The following is a 19,567-nucleotide window of genomic DNA, read 5'->3' as shown; positions in this document are numbered from 1 at the left end:
CAACTTGTGTCAGTATTATGAGCTGTACATATGACACTTGTGCTCTTGAAGAGGAGAAGCAGGGGTGTACGGGAAGCAGTCGGGAAGCCGCAAGATGAAACCCCGACCACCGGCTTCCCGACTGTCTAATCCCGGAGAGCGTCTGATGACCGGCGTCGAAATCCCGACGCCTGTCATTAGACCTACTTCTGGATCCCGACAGCCGGCTTACCGACCGAAGGTAAGCCGGGCGCGGACAGCCGTGCTTAGGTTAGGGACTTAGGGTGCTTAGGTTAGTGACCACCCTTCCCCCCGGAAGACTTAGGGTTAGGCTGTGGGGAAGGGGGAGGGGGGGGGTTAGGGTTAGGCACCCCTAAGGGAGGGTTAGGTTTAGTGGGGGGAAGTTAGGTTAGTAAATAGAAAATATACTTAACTGTCGGGATCTTCACTGCCGTGCTTCCGCTGTCGGGATTTGAACCGTCGGCTGCATACCGATCCCGGGGTGTACATGTGCTATTGGAGTACAGTGATACCCTGCATGTGCAAGCTGTTACTTTGAAATCGGTTTTATTTTGGTTTATGTGTATCTTTGAAATATGTTGCTTACCAAGCGTACAGTTTGTGAAGAGTGCACTATTTAAAGATTTAGATATTCTCTACAAAGCAATATAAACTCAGTGGCCACTTTTAGGTACACCTGCTTTTTAATGCAGTTATTTAATCAGCCAATCATGTGGCAACAACGCCATGCAATAAAGGCATGCAGATATGGTCAGGAAGTTCTGTTGTTCAGACCAAACACCAGAATGAGAAATAAATATAACCTAAGTAACTTTGACTGTGGAATGACTGTTGGCGCTAGACAGGGTGGTTTTAGTATCTCAGAAACTGTTGATATTTTTTGGTATTTAAATATGAGTTTACAAAGAATGAGTGCGCAAAATAAATAAAAAAATTGGAGAGTGAGCGTCAGTTCTACGGGTGGAAATGCTTTGTTAATGAAAGAGGTCAGAAGAATGGCCGACTGCTTCAAACTGACAGGAAGGCAACAGTAACTTTTAAATAACCATGTGTTACAACAAGGGTATGCTGAAGAGCATCACTGTATACACAGCGTGTCTCACCTTGCAGTGAGTGGGTTACAACAGTAGAAGACTACATTGAATTCCTCTGCTGTCATCTCATATCAGGAAACTGAGAGTAGAGGCTGACCAATATTGGACAGTTGAATACTGGAAAAGTGTCGCCTGGTCTGACAAAACTTGATACCTGCTGTGACATTCAGATGGTAGGTTCAGAATTTGGCAGAAACAATATGAATCCATGTGTCAACAGTAAAGGCTGGTGCTGGTGTTTTAGTGCAGGGAATGTTTTCTTGGCACACAATAGCTCCCTTAAGGTGCCCATACACGGTGCGATTAGGGTGATTGCCGATCCGTCAGTAGACGGATCGTGCATTCCCAATGCGGTCCCCGCTGACTGCACACGATATGCTGGCTCCCCCTCCTCCATCGGAATGGGATCGTACATCGAATCCCAGATCTGATGAACCTGCTGGAAGATCTGGGGATGCGATGTCCGATCCCGCGGAAGCGCGCAGCATGATATCCTGTACGATTTAGCACCTATATTGTGCCGATCCATCTGATCGGCACGTATATCGTGCCGTTTATGGCCCCCTTAAATATCAGTTGAACATTGTTTAAATGCCACATTCTACCTGAGCATTGTTGCCAACCATGTGTATCCCTTTATGGTCACAGTCTACCCATCTTTTAATGACTACTTCCAGCAATATAACAAGCCATGTGACAAAGCACATGTCATCTCAAGCTGGTTCCACGAATAACAGTGAGTTCAGTGTTACCAATAGTCTCCACAATCTCAATTTAATAGAGCATTTTTGTGATGTGTTGGAACGAGTGATTTGCAGTGAGTGTGCATCCCTTAAATCTGTAGCAAATGAGTGGTGTTAACATAATTTCTAAGCAATGTTCCAGCATCTTTTTTTAATCCATGTAACAAAAAATGCATGCTGTTATGGAGGCAAAGGGGGTCCTACCCAATTCTAGAAAGATGTAACTAATAAAGGGGGCCACCAGGTATATCTGTACTCTTGATTTCCGATTCTTCAACGATGAACATGTTTATAATGCTAAAGGAAATATCTAATATTTATCAAACCTGCATATTAACACTTTTCGAATGGTGTTTAGAACCTGTTTAATAGTTTTTCTGTGGGTTGTACAATGTTTGTCTTTGTGCCTTTTTTTTATCACAGCTATGGAGTGTTGTTATGGGAGCTGTTAACTGGAGAAGTACCATTCCGGGGCATTGATGGTTTAGCTGTTGCTTATGGTGTTGCTATGAATAAGCTGTCCCTTCCGATTCCTTCCACTTGCCCAGAGCCATTTGCCAGACTCATGGAAGGTGAGAAACTCTGTTTTGAAATCTTTGCATCAGTCACGTCTTCCCGCAATATGCAGTAGACAATGACCTCAAAAGTATTAAGTACTATCCAGTTTGTGAACGATGGTTCCAATATAAAGTCACTTACTACAGGTAAGGAGGATCTATCCTATTTTTTTTTTATTTGAACAGTACAATAAACTGTCCTTCTAGTGGGTATATTTACTAAAGTGCGGATTTTTAGAAATGGAGATGTTGCCCATAGCAACCTAGCAGATTCTACTTCACATTTAACTAGCACCTTCTAGAAGATACTAGCTAGAATCTGATTGGTTGCTATGGGCAACCTCTCCACTTCTAAAAACCCTCACTTTGTAAATATACCCCTAGGTCTGTAAGTCCTTGGTTTATTTGGATGTGAACATCCAGGAGGCCAAATAGTTGAAAAGGAATATTCTGTCTCCGTATTGTTATTTTTTAACTTATGTAAAATTTTTATAAGGCTATCAAAAAAGAAGAGCTTCCTACTTTTCAAATCAGTGATATATACAGCCATGAAAATATATATATAAACCCAGCTCTAGTGAGGTAGAGGGATCAAACACTAATTCAGCAGTCGAGTTAAGGTAATTGTCAACCTTATAAAAACAAAATAGACCAGGAAAGACTGCGCTCTAATGTCTATGCTGGGACACCAGTCTATCACACATGAATAAATAAATATCAAATTTATTGCATAGGACTAAGTAAGCCACACTACATCAATCATTAGAAAATAGTACATATAGAACAATACATAGGTATTAATTAGAGTGATCAGACTCTCATTTAAAAACCATATACATTCACAAACACTAATAAGACAATACAAACAAAGGTGATTCTTGATAGTTAATCAATCTAGTGTTAACTCGTAACTAATATGAGAATGCACTAAAAAGTAGCAATAATCCTGGAGATCCTTTAGAATTCAGGTCTAAGTCACAATGTTTCTTTTCATAAATAGAAAAGCAGGAGTAATACCATTGACCTGAAATGTACGGCATGCACATAAGTCAGATTACTATAGACTGAAAATGAGTCCTGTACAATGAGTCAGTGCAAGGCATATGGCCGTGTATGCCCAGCATTCGTCCTATGCAATAAATTTGATATTTATTTATTCATGTGTGATAGACTGGTGTCCCAGCGTAGACATTAGAGCGCAGTCTTTCCTTGGCCAAAAGTTTGAGAATGACACAAGTATTGGTTTTCACAAAGTTTGCTGCTTCAGTGTTTTTAGACCTTTTTGTCAGATTTAACTATGATATACTGAACTGAAATCACAAGCATTTCATAAGTGTCAAAGGCTTTTATTGATCATTACATAAATTTTAAGCAAAGAGTCAATATTTGCAATTTTGACCCTTCTTTTTCAAGACCTCTACAATTTGCCCTGGCAGTTTGGTGAGAACAATGCCTTTTCCAGAATGATGGAGCACCTTGCCATAAGGCAATAGTGATAACTATGTGGCTCGGGTAACGAAACATCGAAATTTTGAGTCCATGGCCAGGAAACTCCACAGACCTTAATCCCATTACTTGTGGTCAGTCCTCAGGAGGCGAGTGGCCAAACAAAAAGCCACAAATTCTGACAAACTCTGAGCATTGATTAGGCAAGAATGGGCGGCTATATATATATATTATAATATAATATTTTTTTCCTTTTTCCTAGAATGTTGGAACCCTGATCCACATTGCCGCCCTTCATTCACCAATATACTGTTCCAGTTAACTACAATAGAGGAATCTGGGTTTTTTGAGATGCCCAAGGATTCCTTCCATTTATTGCAGGACGACTGGAAGCTGGAGATCCAGGAAATGTTTGACCAGCTGAGGGCAAAGGAAAAGGTATGAATGTGCATGTACTTTACCCACTATATGGTGCCTAGTATGCAGTGGTTATATCCTATATCTCTGATTCAACATAATGGTAAACTGACGTGTGATTTGTGTGATTATAATTTGTGGCTCAGAGCTCTAGAGTTGAGAAACGTAGTCTAGTAACCGACCATAATATTTGCTCCTAAACATAGGAGTTACGGAGCTGGGAGGAGGAACTGTCCCGGGCAGCCCTGGAACAGAAGAATCATGAAGAGCTTCTACGTAGGAGAGAACAAGAGCTGGCGGAGCGAGAGATCGACATCCTGGAGCGAGAATTGAACATCATCATCCACCAACTCTGTCAGGAGAAGCCTAAGGTGAAAAAACGCAAAGGAAAGTTCAAGAAGAGCCGACTTAAGCTGAAGGACGGCAACATCATCAGCCTTCCCTCAGGTGTGTCATTCCATGCAGCTCAGCAAATCCGTTTTCCCAATGAGATAAATGACACTTCTGCGTTCATGTTGTTGATGAATTGTAAGATAATTGGGCTTTATAAATGTATTTTATGTGTTCTACAGTGCTATTGCTCAACTTATCTGGGTTCCCTAATGTCAGTAATGCTCATTTACAAGCAGCAAAAAATACAAAACTTTTATTTGTGCATATTCATTTGTGAAGCACATTGCAAGGCCCACACCTCGTGCCAATATGTAGTTCTTTTCCAGTAACAAGGGAAAGTGCCTACCCTTGCAGATTTGCATGTCCACTTGAAAATATACATAGTGGCAGTAGTGAAAATGTAAATTTAAGTCCATCCTACTGCCGCCTTAGGACTTGACCCTTTGTGAATTTAAATGTATACATTTTTGCCCGGAAATATTGCTCAGTTTAGCCACTACATTAATAATGAGGGCGAGCAGACTTCGGTACAGTCCTATTACTTGTGTAACTTTTGTGTGTTTGACTGCATTTATTACATATGTTAAAATGTGCTCTCCTATAAAATTGCATGAGGAAAGTACAAAATGCTTCTAATTGAAAGTGTAGCAGGGGCCCAATCTCTGCCATCCCAGAGGACATGGATAAATTCGGATTGCATGGAAAAAAGTGGTGTGTGCCCATCTGAGAAATCTGGAGCCTCCCCTAAATGTGTCTTCTCCACCCTTTGACTCTTAGGTTTCATTTTACGGGACAATACAATCTCTCTCTTTCTCTCTCTCTTTCTCTCTCTCTTTCTCTTTTTCTTTTCTCTCTCTTCCATCAGGTTTGCAAAGTTTTTGGTGTTCAGGTCCCACTCTAGCCAGCTTGCAGAGCAGTGAGCGTTTCCAGTATGGCTGAGTGGAATCTGCTGATTCTCTGTCTGTTTGTACTCGATGCTGATTGGATTGGTCATAGTTCCTGTCCAGTCAGCTACTAATATTGGAGACCTGTATTCTAGCTACTTGACCAGGTAGTCCATCAATACTGATGGCTCTCTCTTTTCCGAATAGGTGAGACTGGGAGCTGAATGTAAGTATTGGTAGGGACCCCATCAATAGACTGTATAGCAGTGGTTATGCAAAAATGGCTAAACTAGTTCAGTTTTCTACTTACACGTGGTGTGACTAAAGCACATACTGTGTCATTTTCAATACTTCTGCTTGTCTGGAGAATCTTTAACTGATGGTGTTAGATTTTTACTGTGACTTAATACATATATAAGCACAACCAACCATAGTGATTGTGTTTGCTAACATCCATTTCTCCATTCTGATGCACTTTACAGATTTCCAACACAAGTTCACAGTCCAGGCTTCACCTACCATGGACAAAAGGAAGAGCTTAATTAGCATGAAGTTCAGCCCTCCTGCAAGTCCCACCATTATTCCGCGTCTCCGAGCCATTCAGTGTAAGTAGCCGTGGAAAGCGCTTATTGGACTGTGCTTTGTCACAGCCCTTCGTTCTGGATATGTGCGTCTCACATGGTGCTTGCTCATTGACTAAGACCACATGCCATCATTGAGCTGTATGAACCTCACATAATGATTAATTTTGCTTGCAGTTTTATGCAGGTGGTTCTGAATGGAATTTGTGTTTTGACCACTCTAGTGCATTGATTGGCTACTGACTAATTATAACTTTGACCTTCTTAAATTCTCTTTTAACAGTTACATAAGCATCATATGGCTTGCCTTAGCACAGTAAAATTATGCAGATAGGATGTGTAACCTCTGTATCTTCTATATTTTTGTTCATGTGGATCACATAGAGATCAGTTGGTCTTTAAAGCAAAGCGGCAGAGAGAGGACAGTCCTACTATGGATACAAGATGTTATTGGACATGGACCTCCCCTCCTTAACACACCACATGCTGCCCACTTCTCCCCTGCACTCAGACACATTAGTCCTTTTTGTCCGCAAATATAGGAGATCCTATGGCCAGATGCCACACACTGCAGAAGAGCAGCATATCTGCTAATGCATTGACAGCTTTGCCTACTACAAGGGAAGTGAAAAATCGGAGTTTAGCCACCTCTATTACTTCAAAGCTTCATATTGCTTCCTTAAAGCACATAGTTTGCATGTAAGGGATTACAGCTTGACCGATGTGACGGCAGCCTTTGACTTCTAAGTGGTCCTCCCTCACTTAAATCCTTACACCCTAGTAAGCTTCCTGCCCAGCAGTAGAATAGATGTAAAATGGGGCAGGCTAGATGGGCCAAGTGGTTCTTATATGCCGTCAAATTCTATGTTTTCTATGTACGATAAAAGAAAAACAATCCAAGTTACATATAGACTGTGCTTTTTTATTAGCAGCGTAATAATGCCATACAGATTGCAAGCTTTCGGGGCTCTAAGGTGTCCAATCTTTGGGCTGAAGCTAATAGTGTGTTATACTGCGTTGCATGAATTGGACAGTTGCACAGTTCGATTATATTATGAACAACTCACGTGGGCAAAGCAAAGTGACAGGTTGTAGGAAAAGAAGAGCAAACGTGGTTTGTTAACAGGGATGAAGAAGCAATTACAATACGGTGGTCATAAGGTTATGGAGCCGGGGAAAAGCCATTAGCATGCAGATGATGTGACCATTTGTCCTTATGCATTATTAAGAGAAAAAGTCAGTCGATCATGCTTTCATTAAATTGAATGTCCTCACTGATTTACGTTCTTCATTCCCTCTACATCCTAAAATTAATCTTCAAATGATCACACTCAAGTATTCAGAGTTGTGATTAACACAAATGGGCACTAACAGGGTTGTCCGATGTCTTATTTATTTACATGAACGATATTGATCATTTGGTTTCTGTAGGATTATTGTTGTACATAGCAGTGACCTTCGCACACATGGTAATGTCAAACCTATTGCATGATATCTAGTAAGATATCGCAGACCTCCTGACATTCAAAAGTATCAAATTGAGACACCTTCCGTGCTTCATTACGGGGGTGGCTGCATCTCCAGAGTGTGTCTAATGCTTCTGAAGCACTAGGTGGCCGTCACTCCCATAGGGAATAATCATAGTAAGCAGTATGACGGGACAGTTACCCAGAATCAGGACTGTCCTGGCTAATTTGGGAGGTATGTATGTGGCATTAAAATCATTAAATCTTTCAGGGTGAAGTACACTTAAAACGATGTTTAAATTCTCATAATGTGTATAATGACCAGCATAATATTTTTTTTGCCATTTAAAAATCCTTTTTTTTTTTTTTTTTTTTAAACATTTTATTGACATAGACATAAGGTAAATGTACAGACAATAGTACACATACAAACTCTGGGAAAACAGTACTGGGTAGGACAATGACCGTATAGATTACAGAAAACCAAAACTCCTAAACAAATACAGGAGTAGTTCCATTAAAAATTGGCAAAGTAATGGCTTATGTGTTTTTCATCTCTTATTACAAACTTCTCTCCAATCGTTAAATAATATCAGCCTGACTTACTGTAATACACGATCAGATGGGTTTGTTCTGTTTCGACAAGCTCCAAATAATACTGCAAACGTTTATTGATTGTCATACTCTGTACTTTCTACCATAAGACGTAGGTTGTTATCTACAGATGCAGAGACTGCCTTTGGGCAACTGGACTGTTACTTCATGATGGCAATCCTAGGGCACCTGGGATTAGGTCCATCCTACTTAAATTAAATCTTTGCATTATATATTGTTGCAGGATTAAAATCAATAGCAGTCTTTCACATGCAGTTATTGTAACTAATGGGACTAGACAGGGTTGCCCGCTATCTACAGCAATCTTTATACTGTATTCAGGACTTGTCTAGGACCATTTGACTTAATCCAGATATTAGAGGCTTGTATTGGGTGCAGAGGAGTTTAAGCTGGCTGTATATGCTGATGACCTTCGAGCCTTGTCTCATTGTTACTGGTTCTTGTGGAGGAATTCAAGACTTTTTTTGCAACTCTCAAATTTTAAGACCAATTGCTCTAAATTGGTCGCTTTAAATATGGATACGGCTGGTCTTGTGGTTTCAGGTCTAAATTTGGCATTTCTATTCTCCTGGCACCTTTTGCAGGCCCGGTACTTAGGAATTATCTTCCCAATGTTAATGGTCGGGTATTTCAAGTTCTCACCCCTCCTGTCCAGGCTGCAACTAGACCTTCAAAATTGTACATCCCAGAAATGTTCCTGACTGGGTAAAATGAATGTAATATACTACCCAGGATTTTAAATGTACTCCTGGTGGTGCTGATCAGGGAGCCCCTAAGATACTTGTCTACATTCCAAAAGATGGCCTACATCTTTGTCTGCGGAGGCAAGAGGCCCAGGTGAGGGCATATGACTTGCTACATACTGTAGGCCCAGCTTGGTTTGTGGAATATTTACTAAGTTATAATGTTTACCAAAATCAGACTCTACTCATTCAGATGGTGCAAAACAAATGGACAAAATTTGAAATACATATACTCAGACACCTATTCACATCCCACTATGGTTGAGTCAAATTCTGAGAATATTGCACCCTTTGATGGGGCCTGCTGTAGTTTGCTGATGTCTGTAGCATTGTTTTAAAGATGTCTCCTCTTCCATAACGTCCCTCACTCCTATTATTCATAATCTGATTTTGTTGCCAGGGCTTGGGACAACGGGCTGTAGAGGCTTGGACTCGGACAGTCTATCCATAGATTACATGGGTGTTCTACCTTTTTTAGATCGCTTTCATTTAGTGGTTTGTGTATGCACCCAGATAATTTGTGCATGTAGTGTGTATATTATATTTCCCTTACTGCAACATAGCTCGTCTTCGTACATTGAATGATAATGTAACCACTGAACATGTTTTGTTGTGTGAACCGGCACCACTGCCTTCATGATATAAAAGCTTTATGGGCAAACTATAGAGAAAAGCAAGAAGTATAGGGATGTATAAGAAATGTTTTACTCCTGTAGACAACTTTACCGGTTCTAATCATTTATATTTCTTAATATTAATTTCAAAAAAGGTCCCTGTAGTGTAGCCTCGCCATTCGGTGTTTGCAAGAATGGTCCCTTACAATTTGTTTGTCCCTAATTGGCTTAGAGTTTGCTGTCTGGCTTCCTCTATACTAATAGGTCTTCAGCACCAGGTTCTATTCAGTAAAGACATAAGATAACCTGGTGGTCGTTCTCTTGAAGTCTTTCATGTGCATAGAACTTTTAAGTAGCCTCTGTTCTCTTTGCACTGCGGTTTCTATAAGTGTATCTTTCTCATTGTGAATAGTAACTCCAGGAGATCCAAGCAAATCAAGAAACAGGAGCACCGGCATCCAGAAAGATGAAAGTGAAGACGAGGAGAAGAAAGAGACCAAGAAAAAAGCCCGTTCATGGGCCTCAACCACTCTGGGTAGCAAAGACTCCAGCACTGGGGAAGACAGGTAACTGTTCAGCAACAAGCCTTAGCAAATTGTGGCGACATTCAGTGCAAATATATATTACACTGTGCTAGGTGCAGAGAAATCTATGGGAGCGATTCAGTTGTTTTTTTGGGTGGCTATAATTAATGGGCGCCCGAAGGAGCAATTCAATTGTTTTGGGCGCTCGTTAATTATGGTGCCTGTCACGGTCAAAAGCATCGGGTTTAGCCACGGAAAGCGGCTAAACTAATGGACATGACGCGAAAAGTGCCGTCTCAGCGCCCAAAAGCCAGACTTTTCGCACATTTTGCTCTCCAATTCGGGTGGCTGAAGATGTGTGGACGCCCACTCGGAGCAGCAATGGAATTGCTCTGTCTGGCATCCATTACTTACAGCGTCCAAAAAAACTATCTGATTCCCCCTGAGTGTTTAATAATAGTAATAAGAATGTTGTGGCCTCCCACTCCTCCTTTTTATCTGAAATAAGAGCACACAGCATAAATTAGGTAAGTCCCGCTGACTACTGAACTTGTGTTCTTAAGTTGGATGCATCATAGGTCCAGCTTTAAAGTGGAAATACCTCTCTGGTGGTATTTTTGTTTTAATTATTACTAAAGCAAGCCAAGCCAAGTAATACTGCACATTACAATTTATCTGTATAGCTGAATAGATTACAATTTAACTATTTAACATGAATTTGAGGTATACGGTACTTGCTTGTGAAGGTAAATTTATGCATCATAGGTACAAATAAAACACTGGCCCCTAGTGGTCAAAGCTATAATAAACTTGTAGAAGACTTGTGCTGGGTACACACTGACAGATGTATCGCCCGTTCCATTGAACAGGTGATATATCTCTAATGCATCGGCCGGTGTGTTCAGTAGATATGCCTGTGGTGTGTACCCAGCTTGGGTTAGCTTTTCCAAGTAATTACCTGTAAAGTATGATTTTTTTTCTTATATGGGAGTGCCCTTTTTAAAAGCACTCCCATGTAAGTCAATTGCACCTTTCACCTATACACAGTAGAGGCAGCCAGTTGGTCTGGACTAAATGGCATGAGAATGCAGCCTGTCACTTCACTTGGTGACAGCGGCTCTTTGAAGTCAGCCGTGTTTATCTTTCAACTTGCTCTGCACCAATCTAGAATTAGTTATTGGAGCCATGTAGTGAATGTATGCATCACACAGCCACATCTCCCGTAGGCTGTTCAATTTATTGCTGTTTTTATGCAAACTGCAGGATATCTTTAGAGAGCTCTAAGTCTTGTTCATCAAGTACATCAAACCATGGGAAGCCTATAAAAATGTCTGCTGCACCTGGGTTCACTACTGTGACTGAGACAGGTAAGCAAAAGTAATTACTTTCCATATTGTGTATGAAGCTGTAGGAGTCAAGAAATTGTCGAATCCATTGAACTGCTGTATACTGTCTCTCAAGTCTCTGATGTTGGCCATCTGCTTTTCTTTCTTTATACCTTTGGTGAACTACCTCTTTACCATCTACGCTTGGATGTCTCAATGTCTCTCAAAATGTCTACAATGGAGTTCCTCATCTTCCCCCCCCCCTTCCAGTTCCTCAACCTTTTTCCCCGATTTTGCTCATCACGGACAATATAACACTCTTCCCAGTCCTCCATGGCTAGGTTATCACTCCAGACTCTGCCTAGCTTCACCCCCTATATTTTTGTTGCCTTATGCATCGAATCATTGCCAGAATGTCCTTTTTTCACTCCTGCTGTTGACAGACCCTTCTCTAATCATCTCCCACCTTGACCACTGCAGCCTCCTCCTATCTGACCTTCCGCTAACCCCGCTGCTTCTCTTATTTACATACTGTAGTTGAAACTGTATTTGATGCAGAGCTACATTTAGATAACTAGTAGGCTGTTGAGGACACCCTAAGCACTGCAGTACCAGTCTATCGGTTACTAGGTGCTGCAGATTGCTGTAATGAGATTCAAGGAGGGACTCTGCTACCACTGTGTAAGATGGGAGATGTAACATGGGGGAGAGCAGGTCATTTGCGTTGTGCTCTGCCCGCTTTAAAATTATAACATATTCCTTACCCTGTGTCCACAAATGGGAAAGGATGGAATGTGTTACTATGATATATGCTGCCTCTGCTCAGTGTGGGGAGCATTGAGTACCGCTGCCATAACCTCTCAGGTTTGGGTGACTCTCCGAGCTGGACAGATACATAGATTGGCTTCTGTGGCCAGTGCAATACCTACAGGGTTGCCGCAGCACAGAGCGCTACTCTCCTGTCCGGTAATATGGTATGTGTATATTTGAGAGAGGCTCGTGGTTAGGAAAAGGTTGTCTAACATCTATTCTATTGTGTATTCTTACAACAGTATTTAGTGGATATTTTAATGTGCAGCAGAACAGACTTCATAGTATTTTTACATTGAGTTTCAAGAGGCAGGTAAACATTTTCTGATCCCACTGCGCGGCCCGTTATCTGAGCAGCGTGTATCAGTTTGGCCACACGTAGGTGGCTACATTAGATGAGCCACTTTGCACGTATTCTGAACAGACTTATCTCTATAAGCTTCAATGGGTTAACTAGTGTGGTCAGAAGGTTTGCAGTCATCTTCCAAATATGGTTAGAAATATTCCTGACAATAATCTGAACACTTTTGGCTGGATTGTTATTGGTCATCAAGCTTGTTTTGGCACAGCATACAATGCAATATCAGATCAGTAGCATTTGCAGCTTGTTGTCAGCTTAAAAATTATTCTTAGAACACAAACCTCCCCTTTTTCTATTTTTTCCACTTACGTTGTATTTTTGCTGATTTTAGTTTCAACCGTTAATGCTTATTATTTTTTTTTTTTATGTTTTACAGTATGGTTGGTAGGGATCTCAATCTATATTTTTAATTCATCTGCACACTTAAGGTTACTTTATTCAATTCAGCACTGATTTTTACATCTATAGGCACTGTCTCTCACAGGTTCTTGCTATTATGCTTACAGCCTTTTGGATTCCAAGTTCCCCAGTTCCCCAGGCACCTATGACTCACTATAATTGACCACAATAATCACATACTGTTAACAGAAATTGAAAAAATAATGTAAAACTGAGAAGCCAGTCGGTACAGTCTTAGGGACCAGCAGGATGTTTTAGGGAGCGAGGGATCTCTTCCATTTACATAAACCGAAATCGCCCACCAGCATTAGTTGCCAGTTGTAATTTTTACTCCCTGTCTCCTGGGATATATCCAGCACTGCATTATAGTGTAAATCATATTTATCTTGTCTCCATGTAACTCATCAAAAGCCATTACAGATGCCTGGGATGCTGAAGCCTGCTAACTCCTTCAGAAGCTGCAGGTATTGTTCCCTGCAGCCAGGGGTTGGATATAGTGGAGTGTTCAGTGATATCTCAGGCCAGCTCAAATAATTAATCCTTAAACCATGTAGGGGTAAGATGATGGGTTATATTAACGTATGATGGTTTAAGATAAAATAATTTCCATTTGGAATAACGTCAACTACTTCGTTAAACATGAATAGTGTCTAATGATTGTTAGAAAGGGGGGTATAGAGAAAGTAAAAATACAATGGGTACACACTAGATGATCTCTTGCCTGATCCCGCGGAACGGGCCGGCATATTGTCCACATCGGCCAGTGTGTACCCACTATGCACGACCATGCGCACTCCCGCAGGTCATCCATCGGGGTCATTCTGTCAGCCTGAATGTAGGGCCAATAGAACGACCCAGATGCTGACGCCGGCATAGGGGATGCAGACAGTTCCGGACATATCGGGCGGGCGGTCACCGCATTGTGCAGTGTGGTTGGGCATCGTATCGCTGGGTACATACATCCAGAAGTATGTACCAAGCTTTAGATTAAGAACTTATTTAAAGCATGTAAGTGTGTATGGAGCTAGAGGTACCGATCTAATTATTAATGGAATTGTTTATTTCTATTTTGATTTGTTGGGTATTGTGAATAAATATGTTTTCTTGTTTTTCAGCAGAGGCTGAGAAAGCTGCTGACCCATCTGTGAATCAGGTGGATCTCAAAGAATCCCAAACACCCACCCCAAACAAGTCCTACCTCTGCATACCTTTCCATAAAGGAGAAGATTTGGAGGGACCATTCAGTGATACCAGTGACAATCCCACACCAGTGAACTCTGCTACAAGCACTCCACAGCTCACCCCCACCAATAGCCTCAAGCGTGGCTCTCAGCACAAGAGATGTTCAATGGTTCTCTTGGGCTGCGGAGCTCTCCTTGCTACTGTTGGGCTAGGCTTTGACTTCCTGGAAGCGGGCAAATGCAATTTAGGTCAGGATGAACCTGAACCAAAGGAAGAGAAAAAGAAGAAAGAGAGCCTCTTCCAACGCGCTGCCCGTCCCAGGAGGAGCACCAGCCCGCCTTCTAGAAAGCTTTTTCGAAAAGAGGATTCCCCATCTCATCCGGCAGAGCCAACAACATCTGTTACGATGCAGTCCCTGTCTTCCATTTCTGAATGTAACTCTACTCGTTCGCTGTTGCGCTCAGATAGTGACGAGATAATAGTGTACGAGATGCCCACTCCTCCTGTAGAAGAACGAGCACCAGTTGTCTGCAGTCCTCTGGTGAATGTTCATGTTGAAACTTTTAAGCGGGATCCCAACCAGTCCCTTACACCAACTCATGTGACTCTTAATCCCCGAGCTCACCCAGGACACAGGAGGACCCCTTCCGATGGTGCCATTAAGGCGGTCCAAGTAATTGCTAATGGGACTTCCCCAAGTAATTGCTTAGCAAGCCATTCTGGATCAAGTAGGTCATACCAAGTTTATTAATTCTGACTTCATGCCTCGTTTATTTTTGTTATGGTCTCTACTGCTCATTGCATTGTATTGTTTTGTGAGTAAACTTTAAGTTTATAACATGGTTGTCCAGACAAATCCTATGGGACTGTAATCTATTTGATTATTCAGAGTTCAGTATTTATGTGATAAACATTCAGCTTGTTAAATAGAGCACTACATAAATTGTGCCCTGAAATCTTGACTCCTACAGTACAATGGTTCATTATCTAGTTATTTCTTCTTCTCTCCATAGGGGACACAGGCTTAAGACAGTTGGTATGGGTTGGAGGAGGAGTCCGGGCACCAAACAGTTAATCCTTTTCTCCCAGCAGCCCAGGATCCTTCTCCCCTATACCCCGCCCCCAGGCAGGTCTGTTTTAGTTTGGTGCCTGCAGGAAGGTGCACTGTTTAAACGAGATGTAGTTATTAACCCGCCGGACAGGATGCCGCTGGTCTAAATGCCGACGGGTCAAGCCCAACACGGGACTTAACTACTTAACTGACTTTTTTTTCCCCAAAAACCGCTCCAAAATTGTCGTGTTTTTTTTTAATGAGTGAATTAGGTGAGGAACATCCATTTTAACTTATCCAAAATGGTTTCATTAAAAAAAATTATTATTTTTTTTTTTTCTACAAATCTTAAAACATTGCGACGTTCAATTTGAGACCAGATACAGTAACCAGGTATGTCAGGAGCATGAGTGGGGGGGGTTAACTTACTTTTCCCCCAGCGGCTGCTCAGTTCTGCAGGCGCTGGGTAGAGGGTTCTGCTTTGCTGACCGATCAGCAGTGATTGGCAGCACAGCAGACAGAGGGGGAGAGGGTGCTGGCAACAGGAGGGACCGGAAGGTCCCTCTGAGAGCAGCAGCTGCGGGAAGATTATCTTCCTGCAGCCGCCCTCATGTTTATCTGACTGGACGAAATTTTACGTAATTGAATTGTGCAATTCTGAGGTGCGCGCATTACGTGATGTATGTGAGTTTCAGGATACAAACTCACTTTTGCAATCCCGCCCCTAATTGAATTGACCCCTGAGAGACGCTTTAGGGTGACTGGATTTTTGGGACCAAAGCTGTACAGAGAGGGACCTTCTGATTGCAAAGTTGCTCATTCAGGAGTCATGCTGTTTTAACAGCTATAGATTCTCTACAGTGCATTACTATAAAAGAGGTTCTCAACTACTATTTTGAGTGGCCACTGAAAAGTTAGGGAGATGAGGAGAGCCGGACATTCAAGCTTTACTGCAAAAACACAAGTAAAGTTTAAAATCTATTTCACATCATGCCACACAGTGCTGCCAGCTCACATTATGCAATACTGTGCCCTCAGGGCCTGAACGCAGATTCCCGATGTTTGGGAATCTGCGCAGTGTGCAGAATGGGTCCTGCTAACTCGCTCGCAGACTGTCAGGGATTGGCAGTCTGCTGCCGTTTGTGGGCGGGGAGGGGGCTGCGATGCCTTCCATTTCCCAAAACGGAGGCATGTCGCCGCCGTTGCAGGGGAAGGAAGAAGCCAGGATTTCCGTCGGCTGACTGAGATTTCCTGGCCTCTTCCTCTAAGCTATAGCGGCTGGCTGCGGGACCCCCATGGGTCATCGCAGCCGGCCAATGTTACGCAGATTATACGATGCTGCCTTGGACAACGCAGCTCGGATAAGTAATGCACAGGAGGCGTGATGCCTCCTGCTGTATTACCATATCTGCAGGGATCGCAATTGCAAAGCTGCATGTGTGCATATATCATATATTTATAGCCTGCGTGTAGCTTTGCAATTACGATCCTTGCAGAATCAGGCCCTCAGTTCACATTATGAAACACTGTGCCCTTAAAAAATACTGTGCCATCAATTCACATTATAAAACACTGCCATCTGTCTGTATTATTCCACACAGTGCTCTCTGTTCACCTTCTGAAACACTGTGCCCTCCGTCTATATTATGCTACACAGTGCCCTCAGGCACTGATTCAAAGTGGGACGCTCTGACAGAGCGCTCGCTCTGAATCAGGGCCGGCCTTCTTGTTTTTTAGAGCGGCCTCCTGGCTGCTCGCATAGCTGTGGGTGACCACCCACAGCTATAGCGAGCGGCCAGGAAGATGGTCGCGATGGTCAAGACCATCGCGACCATCGGGCTTGCGACGAGACCCTTGTAGTAGGGTCTCGTTGCTGCAAGCCCAAGAGAGATTTCAGCTCAAACAGAGCCCAAATCTCTCCCATTGACATCACTCTTGATGTCAGTGGGGCAGCCCCCAAACGGAGGCGTTCACATGGGAACGCCTCCGTTTGGGCAGCCACTCCCCCGGCCCGCCCACCAAAGGGGTGTGCTGTCACTCAACATCGACAGCAAGCCCCCTTTGGTACGAGATCCGGAGCGCAACGGTTTGCCCGTCGCTATCTGGGTCTCGCGCAGGCGCACGACGGAGCCGACTCCGTCGTGCGTATGCGCACTGGGCCACCATCGACCCGCTTGTGAGCGCATAACGCTCATGAGCGGGTCTGAATCAGGCCCTCAGTCCACTTAATGCCACACAATACACTCCAGGTGGAAAAAGAAATCCACAAACCTACACCTTAAGGGAATAGAAGTGCGAACAGACATAGGCAGGGAGGGGATGGGGACAAAGAGGCATATGGGAGACAGGTACACAAACCCAAATTGGAGACAAAATGAAAGGCTCCACATGCCTTTTATATGCCATCAGACTCCTCCAGATGCCCGTTGTTATCTCACCATTTACTTTTGCTGTTCAGATAGCACACTGTCTTTCCTCGTCTAGTTCCTCACTGGAGTGCAGTCTGCCCATTTGTCTGCTTTCCATTACCACTGAGTGGCCACCTTGCCTTGTGCGGTGGAGGTCACACGATGGGCCCAGCTGCATATCCACCCCTTAGTTGCCAGCACAAACGCACGACCTAGCCTGCCACTGCTACCAGACGGCCAAATCAGTGCTGTGTAAAATACGCCAGCCGTTCACAGGCCACTTTGCAACCGCTCATGGGCCACCAGTTGAGTAGTCCTGCTTTATACCTTTTTTTTATTGTTTTGGGTTTTATGTCATTTAAATAAAACACTAGCTTCCATATAACATTTTAGTTTAGAGGAGGTTGATGAGAATAAATAAAACGTTATGAAAAAGTTATGGTAGAGTGTTTGGGGCAGGCCTGGCCAACCTATGGCTCTCCAGCTGTTATGAAACCACAAGTCCCAGCATACCCTCCAGTTGATTAGCTGGTAAAGCATGCTGGGAATTGTAGTTTCACAACAGCTGGAGAACCACAGGTTGGCCAGGCCTGGTTTAGGGCTTAGATTTATTTTTATTTTTTTTAATATATAGATTTTTATTATTAAATGGAAATGATAGAATAATTTTGATGTCTTTTTACTTTAGGTATCGTATCCCCAAATAGAGACACAAAAGAAGTTCCCCGCCTTCCCGACCCCAATGTAGTGTTCCCTCCCACTCCACGACGCTGGAATGTTCAACAAGATGCTACACTGGAAAGACCCAAAACTTTAGAGTTTGTTCCAAGACCTCGACCTTCCACCAACAGACAGAGACTTGACTCGTGGTGGTTTGTGTCTCCAAGCAGGAACAGAAGTGAATCTCCTGCTAATAGCTCATTTGCTGAAACTCCAAGCAACATGGACTCTTGCTTTGCCAGCAGCAGCGGGAGCACCGTGGAAGAGAGGCCTGCGTTCTCTGGCTTCACTCCCATCCATGTGGTGCACCCTATAGGTGAACGGACATTACTGGATGTGGATGTAGAAGGTCAGAGTCAAGATAGCACTGTTCCGCTATGCAGAACCAAACTTAAAACCTACAAAACCTGTGAACAAAAACAAGAGTTCTGGTCTTAAAAGCGGCATGTCTACCTGCAGTCAGCAGAAATGTGACATAGCCACATAGCTTGCACTGAATGCACTTTGAGGATTCACAAGATCACTGGAAGGCAATAAGAGACTTAGTAATTATGCTGCTTGCCCTGTTTATCCTTCTATCTGCCTTTTCATCTCTTGAATATTTGGCAATACTGTAATTCTGAAATGTCTTTAATCCAGCAAGAACTCCTTATCCGATCCACTGGATTACTAGATATTATTCATTTTGCTTTTACAGGGGGGGAGGGGGAGGGCACACATGATTAGATCAAAGACAAGTATTAAAAAATCAGCATTTTCTTTTATATATATATATATATATTTTATTCTCATTATTATTATTATTGTCTTGCTGATGTAGTTTTAAATACATTCCTGTTTTTGTTTTTTTTCTTTTTATTTCCAGCATAACATAGTGTAGCCACTTTTCTTTGTGCTATGGTGAACTACATCTGAAAACCACAGTAACGTTCACTTAAATCCTTATATATGCAAACTGTTTTTTGGGGGTTTTTTTTGTTGTTGCAGACTTCTGAACAGGTCACTCTTAATGGTGATGTGCTTTCTAGTGTTAATTATTAAGTCTTTACACTGGGTCACCCCCTCCATTCCCTTTTTACAGATATATTAATATTGAAAGCTGTCATGTAACCTACACTGGAGCTTTAAAGAAAAAGCAAAGTGGCTGGCTGGGAGCAGGCATGGCCTGTGCTCTCATGTCTGTTCTGTTCCCTGATTTACAGTAAATATCACCTGTGGTATTCAGATAGCTATT

General features: G+C 42.6%; 1 protein-coding gene across 3 annotated transcripts in view; it reads left to right on the top strand.

Moving 5' to 3' along the window:
* Positions 1–18,992, top strand: part of MAP3K9 (mitogen-activated protein kinase kinase kinase 9) — an 82,775-nt gene extending 63,783 nt beyond the window's left edge. For 2 of the 3 annotated variants that reach the window (XM_088471308.1, XM_088471307.1), the window contains 8 exons: positions 2,261–2,409; positions 4,103–4,278; positions 4,464–4,704; positions 6,017–6,139; positions 9,966–10,119; positions 11,341–11,444; positions 14,088–14,882; positions 18,302–18,992. In XM_088471308.1, coding sequence (XP_088327434.1) covers positions 2,261–2,409; positions 4,103–4,278; positions 4,464–4,704; positions 6,017–6,139; positions 9,966–10,119; positions 11,341–11,444; positions 14,088–14,882; positions 18,302–18,771 — 2,212 coding nt within the window. In that variant the 3' untranslated portion in view covers positions 18,772–18,992. The remainder of the gene's footprint in view (positions 1–2,260; positions 2,410–4,102; positions 4,279–4,463; positions 4,705–6,016; positions 6,140–9,965; positions 10,120–11,340; positions 11,445–14,087; positions 14,883–18,301) is intronic. The other variant, XM_088471309.1, reaches the window with a different exon arrangement.
* Positions 18,993–19,567: the final 575 nt, after the last annotated feature.

This window comes from Taudactylus pleione, unplaced genomic scaffold (assembly GCF_031769625.1).
Source record: "Taudactylus pleione unplaced genomic scaffold, aTauple2 ptg000113l, whole genome shotgun sequence".
NCBI classification, from domain to species: Eukaryota; Metazoa; Chordata; class Amphibia; order Anura; family Myobatrachidae; genus Taudactylus; species Taudactylus pleione.
Note: the sequence above shows the minus strand (reverse complement) of the source record. Positions and strands in the feature narration are given on the sequence as shown.